This window comes from Micrasema longulum, unplaced genomic scaffold (genome assembly GCF_059751315.1).
Source record: "Micrasema longulum isolate JH-2025_06_02 unplaced genomic scaffold, ASM5975131v1 h1tg000365l, whole genome shotgun sequence".
NCBI classification, from domain to species: Eukaryota; Metazoa; Arthropoda; class Insecta; order Trichoptera; family Brachycentridae; genus Micrasema; species Micrasema longulum.
In genome coordinates, this window is record NW_028277566.1 from 158,700 (window position 1) to 176,561 (window position 17,862).

General features: G+C 35.0%; 1 protein-coding gene across 1 annotated transcript; it reads right to left on the reverse strand.

The window, feature by feature from the left end:
- Positions 1–8,519: 8,519 nt before the first annotated feature.
- On the reverse strand, positions 8,520–9,968 carry LOC148282194 (uncharacterized). The gene is made up of 3 exons (XM_088225495.1): positions 9,481–9,968; positions 9,127–9,272; positions 8,520–8,816 (listed from the first exon to the last, which is right to left on the reverse strand). Exons 1-3 carry the CDS (start codon positions 9,834–9,836, stop codon positions 8,569–8,571), a joined length of 750 nt encoding a protein of 249 aa, XP_088081621.1. The 5' UTR covers positions 9,837–9,968; the 3' UTR covers positions 8,520–8,568.
- Between the last annotated feature and the right edge of the window lie 7,894 nt (positions 9,969–17,862).

Sequence of the window (17,862 nt, forward strand, 5' to 3'; positions counted from 1 at the left end):
CCGTACTGACGTGTCACAACAAGGTTATGGGCCCCTTGCATACATTTTTTTCGTGAACCTAATAACAATTTTACTCGTGCTTCTCCTGTAGTTGATTGTTGATTGCCTTTTAATTATTTAGAATTTCAGAAACTTACCATCAAAGATTAATAGAGTCAAAATTACCGGAATCTTACGAAATCTTAAATATCTCTACCCTAATTTGAGAAGCTTACATTAGTATTGATTATTTGTCATCATATACATAGTTCCAGTAAAAAGACTTGTACGTCAGTTTTAGGATTTTAATAAAGGACATTTTTACATTAAAAGCACAAAGCTCTTTTTCTAGAGATATGCATGTGTTCAAATTTATGAGTGATATGACTACTGTTCTTGATTATTTAATGATAAGTTTAGTATCAAAAAAATCATCAAAGAGATTATATTTTTATTGTTATTCGGCGATATTATCAACGAATTTCCAGAGTCCTCTGCAATATCCCAAGTACACAGATTCAAATTACATTTGTTATATTGCTACATGGTGCATCCATCAATTTGTTTATGGAGTTATGTTTTGCAAATTGCTCCCGCTACAATTAATTTTTGTAAATATACTGCCCAGTTTATTTGATGATTGAAACATCACATGTAAAAAATATCATAATGTTTATTCATCTTAATCTTTAATTTGTTTTAGCATATAAAATGTAATATTTGTATTATAATTATGACTGCATTCCAAATTATTTCTTTTTAATAATATTGTATTTAAGCCAATAGGCATTTGCAGCTCAAATCCTTTTGTCAAAATGGGTATAAGACGCATGTGATTGGTTTGAAATATATTTATAATGAAAGAATTTTTAATTAAAATAAATATTTGCGCTCTTATGAATTATCAAAATATTTCAATTTTGGGGCCCTTTTCCATGAGCTATATATATTATTATATATACACTAACTCACTATTAGAAAACTGGAACCAGATTGTAGACAACGGGGTTTGTACCTTGAACCTCAGATACGTGAGCCTTTGACACTAGCCACAAGACCACGACCTGGTTTACCTTTTTAACAAACAAAAAACCTTTTCTTAGCATTGTAAATTGAAGCCTTTGTCCTGAACACAATATGTATGTAATGCTTATGTTTGAATTATAATCAAACTTGAGCTTTTAACAGCATAATTAAAGGTACGAGAATTTCACAAATGAAAAACAGAAAATTTGCAAAAAAAATAAAATTTGCATACACTACATATGCAAAATAAAACAACTTTTTTATACACTTAAAATTTATATTTAATGTTAATTTAAAGCTCAACTTGTAATTTGAATATTTAACTCGTTTAGGATGTGTTGTTTGATCATTAGTAATAGTTAAAAATTAAAAGTAATATTGAAAGTTTTCAAAAAGTTGTCCTTTTCATAAAAAAAGATTCTGTTTTTAAAGTTTTTACTATTTTGTTTGATTTTTTACTATTACTAACGATTAAACAACCCAGCCTTAGAGTCGTCCGTAGCGATATTATATTTACTAAAGAAGCGTTATGCGTCTACGCTGTTAGTTGGACTTCAAATGCTCTGTAACGCCGCTTGAGCAGAGGTTGGAAAGTAGCATTTAGTAGCCCACAATCCTCGACATTAGGATCTTCATTCCTGTTTATTAATTGAAGCCTTAGGTGATGAAAGTAAGTATACCCATCATTGAGCTCATTTTGAGGAAGTACTCCGAAAAATTGATTTTTTAGAAGCTTTTGAGTAATGTATTTTGATTTATATTGATTTTGGGCAGGTTCATCCTAGATGATTCATCTCCCAACCATTTTTGTCGGGGCTCTCATCATCTTGATGATTCATCTATTTCGTAAAAATAAAACGCTAATGGTGTATTTCGCATCTATTTATTCGCAAATATAAGATTTTTTTGGCATAAATTCACATCTATTTTATAAAAATGAAAATTCCGTACTTGTACACATAATAACGTTAATATTGTAAAAAAAAATCAGAACTATCTGTGGGCAAACTGTCGCCTTGTTATTTCAAATACATTTTCATATTCCAGATCTCATTGTATACATTAGAACCTTTTGAGAATTATATTACAATTTAATGATATTTAGAATAAGTTTTGTTGTAAAATATTATGTATCAGTTATTAATTGGTATTGTTTTATTACAAAATAACCGCCCTTGTATCTACAGCCCTCGGCGTCCCATCCTTGTGAGTGTGATGCAGTATATTTTACAGGTGTAAACTTGAGTTACTTTATTATTCCAATATGCAGCAATATATAAAAGTAGCTACTAAAGTATCTACCTTAAAGTAATAATATGTCACCCGTTTGTAGTCGCACCCATGGACAAAAACAATACTATGATATCAATAACGAAGTTAGCTACAGTTACAGCAATACGACGGGCCGTAAGTACTCAATTTGAGAATTGCAAGCGCAAATCGAAGCCGTCCATCAAGAGTTTGTTGTCAAACCAAAAATTTGGATTTGTGTTTTATGCAATAGTGTGAAAGGGCATAACTAAGCGGGTAGCGAATTATTACTCTAAGGTATGCACGTATTTACCCACGGGAAAGACGGAAGTAAACTCACCCTTGCTTTTTTTTCTACTGCTTTCAGTAGATGTGTGATAACAGTGTAACAACATTTATTTTATGAATTATGTTGGAAACATAATTTTAATATTAAAATCAAACACTGATTTGAGTCTACTCAAAATTGTTTATTTTATTTTTCGACACAAAAACAAAATTCAGAAAATTAGGGCGTTTGGCTTGTTAGCGCATTTAAAATGAAAATGTGAAATTATTGATGTTAAAAAATTACCACATATTTATGTTCAATACATCTATTTAAATTGGGCCATGTTAGATGCAGAATAGGGAAATATCACATACTACAAATACCAATAAAAATATATGAAATGGACTTAGAATAATTAATTGTATTTTTAAAATCAATATGGATATTGTGGAGCAATGTTTATATATATATATATTTTTTAATATGTCACTAGAAAAACGTGACATGTTTGGCCTTGATTGTAACAATGTTCTAAACAAATTTGAATGGTCGGGAACAAATAAACATGAATTCTGACATATTAGGGGCGTGGCACAACCATTTTTGCAGGAATTCAAAATTATAAATTTAAAAATACTTTTTATGCTACTAATAAGTAACAACAATATTTTTTTTTACTGGACAGTATTTCATAAATATATATATATTACTTTTAAAATGTTTGAAAAACATGATATTTCCCTATTTATTTTGTGATGAACTTTGTTTTTTTTTACAAATTAAATTGCTAGTTAAATAACAATTCAATTCAATTGTGACCAGATACACAAGTATACTCTGACTGCTCTTGCACTGTTGGTGAAGTGAAGGGGGTCGCGTTGATCGCCCAATGCATTGCAATATATATCAAAATATCCGACTTTTCAAGAACTAAAATTTGCTATCATCAAATATTAAGATTGAATTTAGCTTACATAATATCTGGAATAAATGCATTAACAGAATATTTATTAAAAACATGTGTCTAACGCATATGTCGTCATTGAGTTCAGCGATTCAGGCTTCCATCAAATCAAAACGCATTCCATGAAGTCGTAATTTGGGTTTTGTAAATAGTGAAAAGACACAGGGAGTTATATCTGGCATATAAGATGCATAAAACAATGGCATCAACAACTATTTTTGTGACACTTTTTTCCTAGTTATTTTCTTTGCGGTTGTAGCGGCTGATTTAATTTTCAACAATGTTTGAGTATGTTGTTCATATTAAAATTTATTTCAACAGAGAGGGAAAACGTTTTTGAGAAGGGAATATGGAAGTCTAGGCAAGTCAACAGATGGAAGAGTTGAGGAAATGTGGATGTTCAAACATGGGCAGAATGGTGAATGTTACACAGTGTCTAAAATGGCCACTTAAACCAGCCAATGACAGGTCATAAGTCCTGTAAATGCTTAGACTTCCATATTCCCTTCTCAAAAACGTTTTCCCTCTCTGTTGAAATAAATTTATATTTAATTTTCATTCATTGTAAATCGTATTATTAATTTATTGTAATACTAGTACTATTTTTATACCGATCAGGATTAACAGATTTTTTGATTAATAGAGTGACACTAAATTTAAAATATTTAATATTTTGTACAGCTGGCAACTTCTCCGTTACAATTGCAATCTGTTTTGTAATTAAATAATTCATTTCCTATATTTTTTATGCCAGGATTATTCATCTTATATCGCTTATAATCGTAGTTATAATGAGGATGTTCAGCCCCATTGAAAATTGAATATATAAAATGTATTCTTCTAGCGGTAATAATTAGAGCATTAAATTGTATATTGAAGTTTCTTGAAAATGTATGAAAACAATAGTAAAAATGATTTTTATAAAAACAAACTACTTTTAACGACGTCACTAGTTCTTCTGAATCAAACAATGATAAGAGAGTTGCGATAGATTTACAATTTATGATAAATCAACCGACCAATCAGCAGATCTCACCGAGAAGAAGGAGAGAACCTGAGACACCACATGCTGAGTAATTTCAAAAATACAAAACTTTAAGAAATCATATCACCGATAATACGATACATAAAAAAATGTCTTAGTTTAATAGTCTTTAATAAATTATTTTTTTTAAAAACCACTGAACTTCCTCATTATTAAACGGTAATAGACGAAAATATTCAAGTAGGCATGAAAATAAAATAAAAATGACTTTTTCTTATTTTTTTTATGGAAATGATACATGATCCATAACTCCTACTCCCGATATCAGCAGTAGAGAGTTGACCAGGGTATATTAACATTTTCTTCACATTTAAAAAAACAGTGTATGTACTTGCATTACATTTTTAGATAGAGATAAAGGGTAAAACCCTTTTATATTAAGCATTTACCTATGAAGCCTTACTTTCTTAACTTTTTACTTGCGCAAGCTCTAGTTTAGGTGGACTGCATCAGCAATTTTGTTTTTGCACAACTTCAGTGTGGATTGTAAATTGTATATTTCGAAATTGAGTTACATTTGTATTAATTCTATATAAAATTTTGGCTTTTTTAGATAGATAAGTATATATTATGTATGTATCAACAATAAAGTATGTTTAGTGTAGTGGTTGTGATGTTTGTCATATGGTCTGTAGTTGATAATATTATTGATAAAAATGTAAACGGTGTTGTAATCAGTTTATGCATTGGAAGACATTATTGTTTGCTTATTTTTTATAAAACAAATAATAGAACATTCACCATGACAGTTATGTTCACATAACGTTTGTAGAATAATTGGGCATAAGCCAAGCATAGGATTTGGCATGTGCTAATAGAGGTACCATAGCATTACACTTTTTTATATTTTTTGGACGTTTTTATTTAACATTAAATTTTATTATATACTTTTACACATGCACATGCAATGGCAAAAAAGTAACTAGTAATTGACTTCTTGTTCAAATGTTACAAATATTTTCTCTGTTTTGTTTTGCTGTACTTATAGAAATGCCATACAAATAGAAAATGAAAAATAAGCTTTTAATTAATTAAATGAAAAGGCAACACTTTTCCATGTTAAGCATAGTTACAAGTACTGTACATTAGCACAGTATGTACGTACTGTACTGTAAATGAAAGTCATTACTTGCTGAACATCTCGGTCGAAGCTGTTTGATTGTAATTGTCCGTTTTCGGGCAGCCAAGTCGTTATTTTGCGAATCGCAGTATGTTTCCATCTTAATTATTTTTTCTGAAATTCTGAAAGCGATTTGGATAGTCGGAGTTTGAATAATTGGAGTTCTACTGTACTTAGAATATTTAGTATACAGCATACTAAGTATTGTCAATTTTTTATTTGTGACAGTTTCATTATTTTACTAAAATAAAATTCACTTGAATAATAATGTGGGCATTCCCGATTGACAAGGATTTGTTTTGATGTAATGTTTATTTTTAAAAAATATAAATTTTCGGGTTCTTGCAGATATTTCAATTTTGGGGGCCATTTTTAATGAAATGTGAATAATTCACTGTAAGAGAATGAGGTCGTGGTAAAACATGGTTCAAACCTTGGACCTCTGATCCTTGACTCAGTGAAACTAGCTACAGGACCACAATTTTCTTTTCAATTAAGCGCTTTATATGTTGGTATTCTATTTAATTTTAGTTGACGTTAGAAACTGTAAATTTATTTTTTCATTCCATATACTAGTGATTTCTATTGCTTTTTAACTACCGAGTACATATAATTTTATTCCTTCTGTGTTTTGAGATATTAAAAAAATATATATATCCCTATGTATAAAAATATTCTTTATTACTCTTGTAACTAATTTCCCACAATGAATTTGATGTGCTAAGGAATTCAATTGGTGGAAATTTTTACATTACGACATTTACTGCATCAAATTTGCAATGTGATTTTTGTAAGCTTTAGTTAATATTTAAGAATTGCATTTGAACAGTGACATCATTTTTATGTAAAAATAAAAATGTTATAAATTACATTTATGTAATTAGTTTTTACTGTTTGTAATAAAGTTTTAAATAATGAACTGCATTTTTTATTTATATTGCCTTTATTTGTCATTTTAACATGTTATTTCTAGAGGACAACTAAAGCATGCAGGCATAAATAGTCAATATTCTACCATAGAATTCACCCTGTTTTTGTTAATTATTATTTCAATTTACATGGAGAAATGAAGCAACCATTTACTCTTAAACTGATTTAAACAGTAGCTGTAATACATAGGTTAAAACAGAAAGCTCTGTCTTGCAATTCAAGTAACACAGTTTATAAAATGGATCTTTTCTTACTAGAAATAGTACTTTAAAAACAGCTGAAAATACATTTGGATTATACTGCCCTGCTGATCTGAAACATAACTAAAAAAAAACATTCTGTGTTTTTTTGCAATAGATATTCGATAACCTCACATATCTACTGAGCCAACAAGTTATTTCTACTTCTCAAATTACATTTTTATTAAAATGCAATTACACCGAAAAATGTTAGCAGAAAATCTCAGTCTATTGCGCGCCGTAATGACAGAATATAAATATTTTTTATTCGCTTCATCGCTTCAGTTTGTTTTTGTCCAACAGACCAATTTTTGACGAAATTGAGTTTAGTGTACAGGAGGTCTGAGAAAGCCTTTATTCATAAAATTAAAACAATTTATTTTTTTTAATTGTTAAGGTGTTTTGAACAAATTTGGTCTTCAGTTGTGGTCATTATCGGCTGTCACTGAGTGTTACATGCTAGGAAATTTGGGCCTCATGTAATTGGCCCTCCGCGTCTTGTTTTACCGATCTTACGGGCTTCGGTTGATTGGCATTCCGGGCAACTAAAAATATTAGCCCTTTGGGCATCAGAATATTTTTTTTGCTGTTCGGAGCAATCTAAATGTAAATAAGAATCTCTCACTTAAAATAATGCTATCAAAGCCACAAAAAATTAACAGATAAATTAAATATCTAGGCAAAAAAATTAGTAAGTGATAAAAATTGAAAAATCAGTAATTAAAGTAATAACAGTCAGCTTTCTCAGATGGTTACATGATACTAAATTTGCCCCTTAGAGCCTCAATGAGTCAGCCCTGCGGGCCTTGCTGAATCTGTGCTCTTGGCCTTGTTAACATACTAATGAATTTGTTCTTACGGTCTTACAAAATCAGCCCTACAGGCCTCAGTTGATTAGCTGTTAGGACAGTTAACAGATATTTTTTTAATTTTGGTGCAATATAAGTTATCCATAATAAAAGACATAGGTTGTGTGTTATTTAGGATACAACTTAATTATTTTCACAATGTAAAAAGTAATTAAATTTATTGAGATTAAAAAAATATTCTTGGAGTCTTTTATATTTTTTCAGCAAATAAAAAAAATCCTAAATTATAATCCAAATAAATTTGAAGTAAAAAAAAAATATTCTATTAACTCTTTTTTTTATAAATTAGTTAAAAGTTAAATACTGTAATAGTACTACAAATATAGAGAGAATTATCTCAATATTAGTTATTATTACTTTCGAAATATCAAATCAAGTTTAAAACTTTTCGATTTTAGCGTTTATTTGACTATCCGCTCTTAGCGTTTATTTGACTATCCGCTCTTAGGGGGTTTATGCTTATGGGGATTAAATTACTGGGATAGCAACTCGCCCAGAGTTGCCTTTATAGCCCAACTAGCAGATAAAGTTTGTGCTGGAAGAAATCATACAATAAATTAACCTTTTCCATTATTCGTGGGCTACAGATAGTGCAGGACGTCCTCTGATTGAAATAATAATATAAATTATTGTTGGGAGACTATTGCTGTCTACCTGATTAGTGTAAAAAGTTACATTATTTAGCCAAATGCCTTACATAAACACAATTGAAAAATATCAATATTATTTTGACTACATAAGGATCCAATAAAATTTATAAATCACTCAATTTGACTTTTTTTTTTGTATCTTGACATAAATCTAAAAATAATAAAACAGAGTAGCTTATTCGTGCATAGATAAATAATTTTATTTACAGTAACAACGTTTTTATTCACTTTTTCAATTCATTTTCTTTAACTTCTCTCATTTCTTGTTTATACCTAGCTAAGTCTTTCATAACATGATCCTTCCGTTCTCTAATCTGATCCTTCCGCTGCTGTAACTCTTGTTTCGTTTCTTGATACATGCCATGTAGGCCTTCTTTCTTAACTTGATACATTTCTTTCAATTCTTCTCTTGAAGGTATTGGCCTAATGTAACCCCAACTTTTGAGGTAGTTAATTGATATTGTTGTTCCACCTGAAAAATATTATTCTTGTTGTACCATTATATCTTTTATTTTTCGTAATTATTGCATACATAAACTTATTCATGAGATATAGAATAAGTATCAAGATTTACAGATATTCTCTTCTTTGATAACCATTCGTACGACGGTATGCCTTCTAAAAGTAGTTTTAGGATGGTAAAATCGGAAATAGTAAAACATATGGAAAAAAAACTAAAAAGTGTTACCGTGGAAAGAATAGTATAAGAAATTCTAATATTATAGAAGAACAGAATAAGGACTGTGTAACTATAGTTTTAAAAAAAGAAACATTTTTCTTACCTAAAGTCACAGTGTATCGAATTGGTGTGACGACTTTATAAAGTGCGTAAGCCAGTGCGTAATAACCCATACTAGAATCTTTTAGTGAATCTGAGAATCTGTCACTAATTCCCAGAGCTTTCAATAAACCAACAACATCGACTCCACTAAAAGTCAGAAGAAAAAAAAAATGTATACATGGTACTTTTATGAACACTAAATAAGTTGTAAAAAAGTAAAATGTGTTTAAAAGCAATTTAAATTTAAATATCCATTTGAAATAAGACATTTCTGCATGTGAAAGTTTTATTTAAAAGTGTCATTAACCTTATATTACTTAACCTTTAAATACGTGGGATAAAATTGGAAACATACCTTTTGGCAAGATAATAAAAACTCCCGAACCAGAACGCAGATGTTACCAAATGAACTGGTACAAGAACATACCAGTAATCTTTGTACATTTGTTTAAATCTCGCCACAACCCCAAGATTATTTTCATTTTTGTTATTGTTAACATTTGAAGATAGGTTTCGGACACAAGGTGGATTTATTGAATAAGAGTTCGATTTAAGAGTATTTCTTTCATAACTGTAGTTAGTAAAATGAGATGCGTAATAATTATTGCAGGTAAAAACAGAAATATTTAAATTAGTAATACTATATTTGTTAATATTAAACAATATCGCGAAATTTGAACGGCGGCGAAGGATTGGTAACAAAACAGACATATTGAAAATAAATCAAATATTTTTTAGCAAGAACATATCGACACAACATTTACAATTTTTGAAATCCACTAGCAGGAATCTAAACAGAAACTTTTTCGTATAAGTCAGATTTTGCAGTTTTTGCACAAACTACATTGCTCTAGTCTATGATTGTCTATTATTACTTCTGCACCAAAGATCTTTCCAGAACGTATGCACAGATAAAGCTACATATCAAAACGAAATGCACCTCTAGAGATAATTCGCTTTTTCTTCTTCTTCGTTTTTTCATGGCCTTTTCACATCTCAACTCGTGTGTTCTGGCCAGTGTCGAGTATTTTTGTTTTTTATATATATACACATGTGTTAGTAATATAATATGTACAAGTTAGTATGTTAGTATTTAATATAATATATACATATAATAATAAAACATATTTACAGCTTTACACCATTTACAACTAGATATTTACATCCGCGATGAGGCTCGCAACCCATCAGGTCGCTTCTCTCGGGGGGGCGCAAAGAGGAGGAATTCTCAGGAATGTAGAATTGCCACTTGGAATGTAAGAGGACGTATGACTGATAAGATGAATGAACTGTGTGATATAATGGAGAATAAATGTATAGATTTATTGTGTGTCTCTGAGACTTGGAAGAAAGGGAGTGGTTCGATGGAGCACGGTGATACTCTGGTTCTCTGGTCCGGTCTCCCTAAGACGGACAGAGCTTGCCGGGGTGTTGCTGCGTTTCTATCGCCAAGAATGATAGAGGGCATGAATGAATATGAATTTGTAAGTGAGAGACTCATATTTGTCAGATTTAAGGTCGGACTGACGAGATTGCTTGTTATCATAGGATACGCTCCTGTCAACTCCGACTGTGAATCTGAGAAGGACGAGTTTTGGACGAGTCTAATGAATGTGATGAATGGGAAAAAAGATAACGAAAGGATAGTTTTGGCTGGAGATCTTAATGGTTGGGTGGGAACAAGGAGAGATGGGCTGGAGTCAGCTCTAGGTATGTTTGGGGATGCAAGAGTGAATGACAATGGGAAAAGACTGCTAGAGGTATGCCTGGAATGGAACCTTTTTGTATCGAATACATTTTTCGAGCATAAAGGAATCCACCAATACACATGGGAGAGAGGAAATGAAAGGTCGATTATCGATTATGTCATCATTGACTCTAGATTGAAGCCTGTAACTGTCGACACACGTGTGTACAGAGGGGCCGAGATGGAATCAGACCATTTTTTAGTGGTCTCAAGGGTGATTCTGTTTAAGGGATGGCGGTCCCAAACAAACAAAGTGCAGGCTCCTTCTAGAGTCAAAGTTGAAAAACTGCAAAATGCTGACATAAAAGATAATTTTGAAAGATCTGTGAGTCACAGACTGAACGAAAAAGATGTAGAATGTATGGGTATAAACGATATGTGGGAGTATTTGAAAATAAGTACTTATGTGCGAGGCGGCGAAAGAAGTGTGCGGTGTGACAACGCTAGGGAGAAAGAAAGGTGATGCGTGGTGGGACGACGAAGTCAAAAAACTCGTTAAAGAAAAGAAGGATGCGTGGATAAATTTGCTTGCTGTAAAAAAGAATACAATTGAATATGAATCGGCTAAACGCGTGTATGGTGAAAGTAAGAAAAAGGTTAAGCAGGGTGTATGTGAACGGAAGAAAAAATTGAAGGATGAAGAAGGAATGAAAATGACACACAATTTCCATGAAAACATTAAAGTTTTCTGGAAAGCTGTGAAAAACTCCAGGAGTAGCAGTGAAAGCGGAGGCATGACAGTTGTTAAAGATAAGGATGGAAAAATGGTGACTAATGAGAGTGGAATAAAAGAGAGATGGAAGGAATACTTTGAGGAAGTTTATGAATCGCACACTGGTAACTCGGGCGGTGCCGATGTATCGACATTATCCGAGGTGTGTTTGAACGCAAATGATGAGGTAAGTCAGATTAGTATGAAAGAAATTATCAGTGTTGTCAAATGTATGCGGAATGGTAAAGCGCAAGGGTATGACTGTATTGCAGCAGAGTTTATTAAGTCGGGTGGCAAATTAATTCTCACATGGCTACATAAACTTTTTAACTTGTGTCTCAAGGAGGAAAGGACTCCACCTGATTGGAGAAGGGCAGTTGTTATGCCGTTATACAAGGGAAAGGGTTCTAAGGTGGAGTGTGGGAATTACAGAGCTATCAGTCTTCTGAGCGCTGTCGGCAAAATGTATGGAAGAATACTGATAGAAAGAGTAAGAAACGTGACCAAGGAGAAAGTATGGGATGTACAGAGTGGATTTATGAATGGTAGAGGATGTATGGATCAAATATTTGCATTACGCAATATGAAAGAAAAGTTTTTGGCGAAAAACCAGAAGCTTTTTTGCGCTTTTGTTGATTTGCAAAAAGCATTTGATCGAGTTGATAGGAAAAAATTATGGATGGTTCTATCGGAGTATGGAGTGAGTGACAACCTTGTCCGCGCTATTGCTTCTTTGTACAAAGATAGCGTGTGTAAGGGTAAATGGGTCATTAACCTCCTGGTTTGACATCCCTAAAGGAGTCAAACAGGGATGTGTAATGTCACCGTGGTTATTCAACATATACATGGATAAATGTATGAAAGAATTGAAAAGTATGGATGTGGGAGCGAAAATGAGTAATCTAACTGTCAGTTGCCTTCTGTACGCCGATGACGCAGTCCTCCTAGCTGACAGCGAAGAGGAACTGCAATCCTTGGTTACAAAGGTTTACGAAGTGTGCAAGGAGAGTGATTTGCTAATGAATGTGCAAAAGTCGAACGTCATGGTCTTTGAAAGAAATGTAACTATGACTGAATGTAAGATTGTAGTAAATGGAGATAGTTTGAAACAAGTCGAAGAATTTGTATATCTGGGTAGTATGTTTACTAGAGATGGAAATATGGACAAGGATATTGAAAGGAGGGTTAGTGCCGGTAACAGAGTTAATGGTGCCTTAAAGTCTGTCGTAGCAAATAAGTGTCTATCGCAAGAGGCTAAATTAGCAGTTCATAATGGAGTTCTGGTACCAACCCTAATGTATGGAAGCGAAGCATGGAGTTGGAAAAAAGGGACGAAAGTAGACTGAATGCTGTTGAAATGCGATCCCTCAGGCAAATGTGCGGAAAAAGAATGTATGATAGGTGCCCTAATGTCGAAATTAGAGCAGAATGCAAGGCTGAGTTAAGCATTATCGACAAAATTAAGAAAGGTCTTTTGCGATGGTTCGGTCATGTGGAGCGAATGAATGATGAAAGAACGGCTAAAAAGATTTATGATGCGAATGTGTCTGGTTGTAGAAGTCGAGGAAGGCCGAGAAAGACATGGCATGATCAAGTACAACAAATTCTTGAAAGTGGTCATGTGAAAAGTCGGAATAATCGACGTGCGTGCATGAGAAGATGTATGAATGTGAAGGAAGCAAAGGAAGTGTGCCAGGACAGAGTGGTGTGGCGTTCTATCCTCTCTGCCTACCCCTCCGGGGAAATGGCGTGATGGTTAGTAGTTATTTACATAGGATTTTAAATACACGTTTATTGGGTGGGGACAGGAGAGATAGAATATGAATAGGGAATGGGATATTAATATCAGAGAGGTCGGATAGGAAATCAGGATAACAATCATTTATGGGGCATCCAAAAAAAATATGGTTTTAATCTTCCTCATCTAGCTGACATTCGCAAATGGCAGAGTCCCGGACATGGATCCTGAACAGGTGAGAACCATTGCAGCAGTGCCCAATGCGCATTCTGCATATGGAGGATGTCTCAAACTTGTTCAGAATCACTTTGGAAAACCAAGGCTTTTCTGTTACATTTGGTTTCAGTTTGAAAAGATGTTTACCCTTGGCTTGGGAGGAGGCTACCCAATATTCTTGCCATGTGCAAAGTTGCTTCTCCTTCGTCATAATAAGGAGATCACCTAGTGGTAATAAATTACTATAGGCAGGATCCCCGGAGTGGACCGCCTCCTTTGCTAACGCGTCCACTTTTTCATTCCCGGGAATACCACAATGGCTAGGGATCCAGGACATAACAATATTTTTATTGGATGCCTCTGATAAAGAAAGAAGAAATCGAGTTTCCACGCAGAGCTCATCCTCGGGATAAGAGGATGGAGGGGATTTGATTTTTTGTAAGGCACTCAAGGAATCTGACAGGATTAGGAACTTGCTATATTGTGAGCTTAAGGCGTACTTGACAGCTTCTCGGATTGCGATACATTCTGCGGTAAATACAGATGCATTCTTGTGCAATTTGTACAATCTTTGAAAGTTGCTGTCTTCACAATATATAGCCGCACCCGTATGCGTTGGCAAATCTGACCGAGATCCATCAGTGTAGATAATTTTCCAACCTATCCATCTTGACGACCGAATACGGTTGAATGTACACCGGGGCCGTAGGTGACTTTCGACTCCGAATGCGAGTTCAATACTTGGGGCATAAATAGAAGCTTTAAATGGAAAACGATAAAGGGGAAGAAAGTCTTTAGGATAAATGTTAGATTCGAAAGATTTGTAAAAATGAAAACTGTTGACTAGTAAAAGGGGTGGTTTATGAAACCAAAAAGATGAGGATGTCACGCAGTCAGAGAGAAACTGAACCTTTTTAAGGAGCAGGTTGTTTTTTTGGACTGAGCATTTTAGAAGAAATCTATCCGCCAAGTATTGTCTTCTCATACCGAGTGGGGGATCACAAGCTTCTACTTGTAAAGCGTTAATTGGAGATGACTTCGTGGCTCCGACGACTAGTTTTAGAATTTGGGATTGGATCCGGTCAAGTCTTTGGAGATTCTTTTTTTGAACAAGGTTCTAAAAGGAACGAGGCATAATATAGATGGCTCCGGAATATACGCAGTATAAAAAAGTCTCTGTATAAAAGGGTGGCTCCCCCACCATACTCGCGAGACTGCTCTTAACGTATTCAATCCGGCTTGACACTTGTTTACTATATGATTTATGTATGAGTTCCATGTAAGATGAGTGTCCAGAATTACTCCCAGGAACTTAATCTGGGACGTAAAAGGTACTATCTCATTTCCGTGTTGAATTTTTATGGTTGGGATTTTTCACTGTCTACAAAAGGTTATGGCATTACTTTTACCAGTCGATAGATCCAAGTCATGTTCCACTAACCAATTCCTGATGTTTCTCATACCTAAATTTAGAGTATTTTCTAGATTATTTGGGTCCTTCCCATATGCATACATGAAGAAGTCGTCCGCGTACTGAAGCAAACTCGTCTCTGAGGGAACAATTCCGCTTATGTCATGCGTATAAATATTGAAGAGAATCGGGCTCAGGACAGAACCCTGAGGTAGTCCCTTGCTCAACTCTCTCTCCACCACAGCATGACCACGAACACTGATTTCTACCTTTCTGGAGAGAATCAAATTTGCTAAAAAGGAAGTGAGTTTTCGCGGAATTCCAATTCGTAGCATTTTTGCTTCTAGAATGTGGATAATAACATTGTCATATGCACCACTTATGTCCAGACAGACACCTAAAAGAAATTCTTTCTTAGTAAGAGAGGCTCTGATATCAGATGTCAGAACCGACACGCTTTCGATAGTGCTCCTTCTTTTCCTGAATCCAAATTGAGACTCGGGGAGAGTTTTCGAGCTCTCCACAAACCAGTCTAAGCGTTGTCTCACCACATGTTCCGCCACTTTCAACAGTGTAGAGGAGAGGGCTATGGGGCGGTAGGATGACCCAAAGTTTGGGTCTTTGTTGAGTTTAAGGATAGGGATAATGGATTGGGTTTTCCATGAAGGGGGGATGTTTACTGATTCAAAGATCATGTTGATCAATGATAGGATGTAGGAGAGGGTAGGATCACTGTTATGTTGGATAAAACTATACAGTATACCGTCAATCCCTGGAGCTGAGTTTGTGAGCCGGGTCAGAATAGTCTTCAGTTCATCTAAACCGAAGCTATGATCTAACCAGCTTCTATTTGTAAACTGGTACCAATAGGGAGACTCATTCCAGTTATTTGCGGTCTGCGGGGCTAGCTTGTTAGCGAACTCCTCAACCCACCCTAGGGTCTCAGGACGTCTCACTGGTGGAGTGAAAGAACCTCTAAATCGACGTATCATGCTCCAAACAGTTGATATAGGCACGTCTCGTGATAAAGAGCAACAGAATTTTTTCCATCCTTGTCGTTTCTTGTCTCTTGAAAGGCGTTTTGTTTTAGCTTCAACCTGTTTAAAACTCAACAGGTTTTCTAGGCTCATGTTTAAGGAGTAAACTTTAGCTTGCTTTTTCCTTTTCAAAACTGCCTCCGCACATTCGTTATCCCACCATGGGGCAGGGGGGGGTTTACTTCTATTGCCTTTCTCCTTTACAGGGACATGTTTGTCTGCTGCTTCAACGATGCATGATGATAATGCTTCATAGCACTTCACTACATTCTATATCGTTGGGGTGGGCAGCTCGTTCACTTTGAGTTCAATGTCATCTGAGAAGTATCTCCATTTAACTCTTTCTGTAATGTATCTCGGTCTTCGTCTTTCCCCAGGTGATAGGCCACTTTGGCAATATCTATGGCTGGATATGAGGCTGACTACTATAGGGTAATGATCACTACCAATAGTGTCTTCCTTAATTGACCATTGCACTGATGGTGCCATTGCAGCGCTGGAGATGGTGAGATCCGCTGCACTGGGTCGCTGATTTGGAAGCTGAAGGCACGTCGCGGAGCCATCATTAAGGACACACATATTCAGATTATCCAAGAGATCAACAATATCTCTTCCCAACCTGTCGCATGTCGGAGCACCCCACAGGGCATGGTGAGCATTAAAGTCACCAAGGATAAGGAACGGAGGGGTCAATTTTTGGAACAAAGATAAAAGTATCGATTTTGAGGGTTTGTTGGTTGGAGAGATATACAAGGAAAGGATGGTCAGGTCATTAACCTTTGCAGCTGTCACTTGGAAAGGGCAGCCATCAGTCTTGACATTAATAGGGATAAAGGGAAGGGAGTTTTTGATGAGGAGGGCAGAGCCACCCTTCCCATCCTCACGATCATCTCGCAGACAGTGGAATCCCAGGAATCTAATAGTAGATCCCGGGACCATCCACGTCTCCGAAATGGCCGCAATTGAAATAGATTCTTCTTGCAATGTATACAAGAGGTCTTCTTTTTTATTTAAAATGCTATGGCTGTTCCACTGCAGAATCCTCATCTGAGGAGCCATGGTGGTGGTTAAGTAGGGAGGTTATATTTAGGAGTTGATGGGCGACGTTGGACGGTATTTGTGGATTGTTTTGAAGGATCGATACTAAAATACTCAATATGGTAGATATAATTATATTGTTTGATGTTGGGACTGTGCTAGGAAAAGCATTCCCATTAGAACCAGATGGAAGTTGTCCGTTTGGGAAATACAGAAGTGAAGGGTCATGATGAGGAACATTAGGTTTGGAAGGTAGTTTTTTTACCTCTCTACTGATTTTTTGTAGGATATTGGCGCGGAGGGCGCGGGCATAACAACATTGACATTCGGTTTTGTCATTTTAGAGACGATTTCTGCATAGGAAATCGTCGCTTTTCCGAACATTTTGGAAGCTTCTATATATGAAATGTTTCTGTCAGCCATCGTGTGTTTTGTGTTTTGTTGCCTTTTAAGCTCCTGAGTGCCCTTGCACAGCTTGCTGGTGGCAGAGTGGTTACCAGAACAATTGAGGCATTTTATATCTTCTGCCGCCACCGTGCAGGATTCCCCATTGTGTGAGGAGCCACACTTGTAACAGCGCACAAGGGATCTACAGACAGTCTTTGTAAGCCCGTACTTACAGCATTTAAAACACTGAATAGTCGGAAATACGTAAAGTTCTACGGAGAGGGACACATTGAAGATGGACATATGGGAAGGTAGAGATTTTGAGTCGAAGGTCAAAACCACCGTGCGGGGGGGTTTCCATTCGACTACGTCACCATTACTCAATCTGTAATTTAGTCGTCGAGCCTTGATTACTTTTCCGAATCCATGAGGTACCTCGGCATTCTCCACA

What these genes read in the sequence shown, in the direction of transcription:
- LOC148282194 (XM_088225495.1), bottom strand. Translation starts at nt 9,836, where the DNA reads ATGTCTGTTTTGTTACCAATCCTTCGCCGCCGTTCAAATTTCGCGATA. An exon ending in TTTTATTATCTTGCCAAAAG is followed by an intron (nt 9,273 to 9,480) that starts GTATGTTTCCAA and finishes TCTGACTTTTAG; the next exon opens with TGGAGTCGATGTTGTTGGTT. An exon ending in TCGATACACTGTGACTTTAG is followed by an intron (nt 8,817 to 9,126) that starts GTAAGAAAAATG and finishes AATATTTTTCAG; the next exon opens with GTGGAACAACAATATCAATT.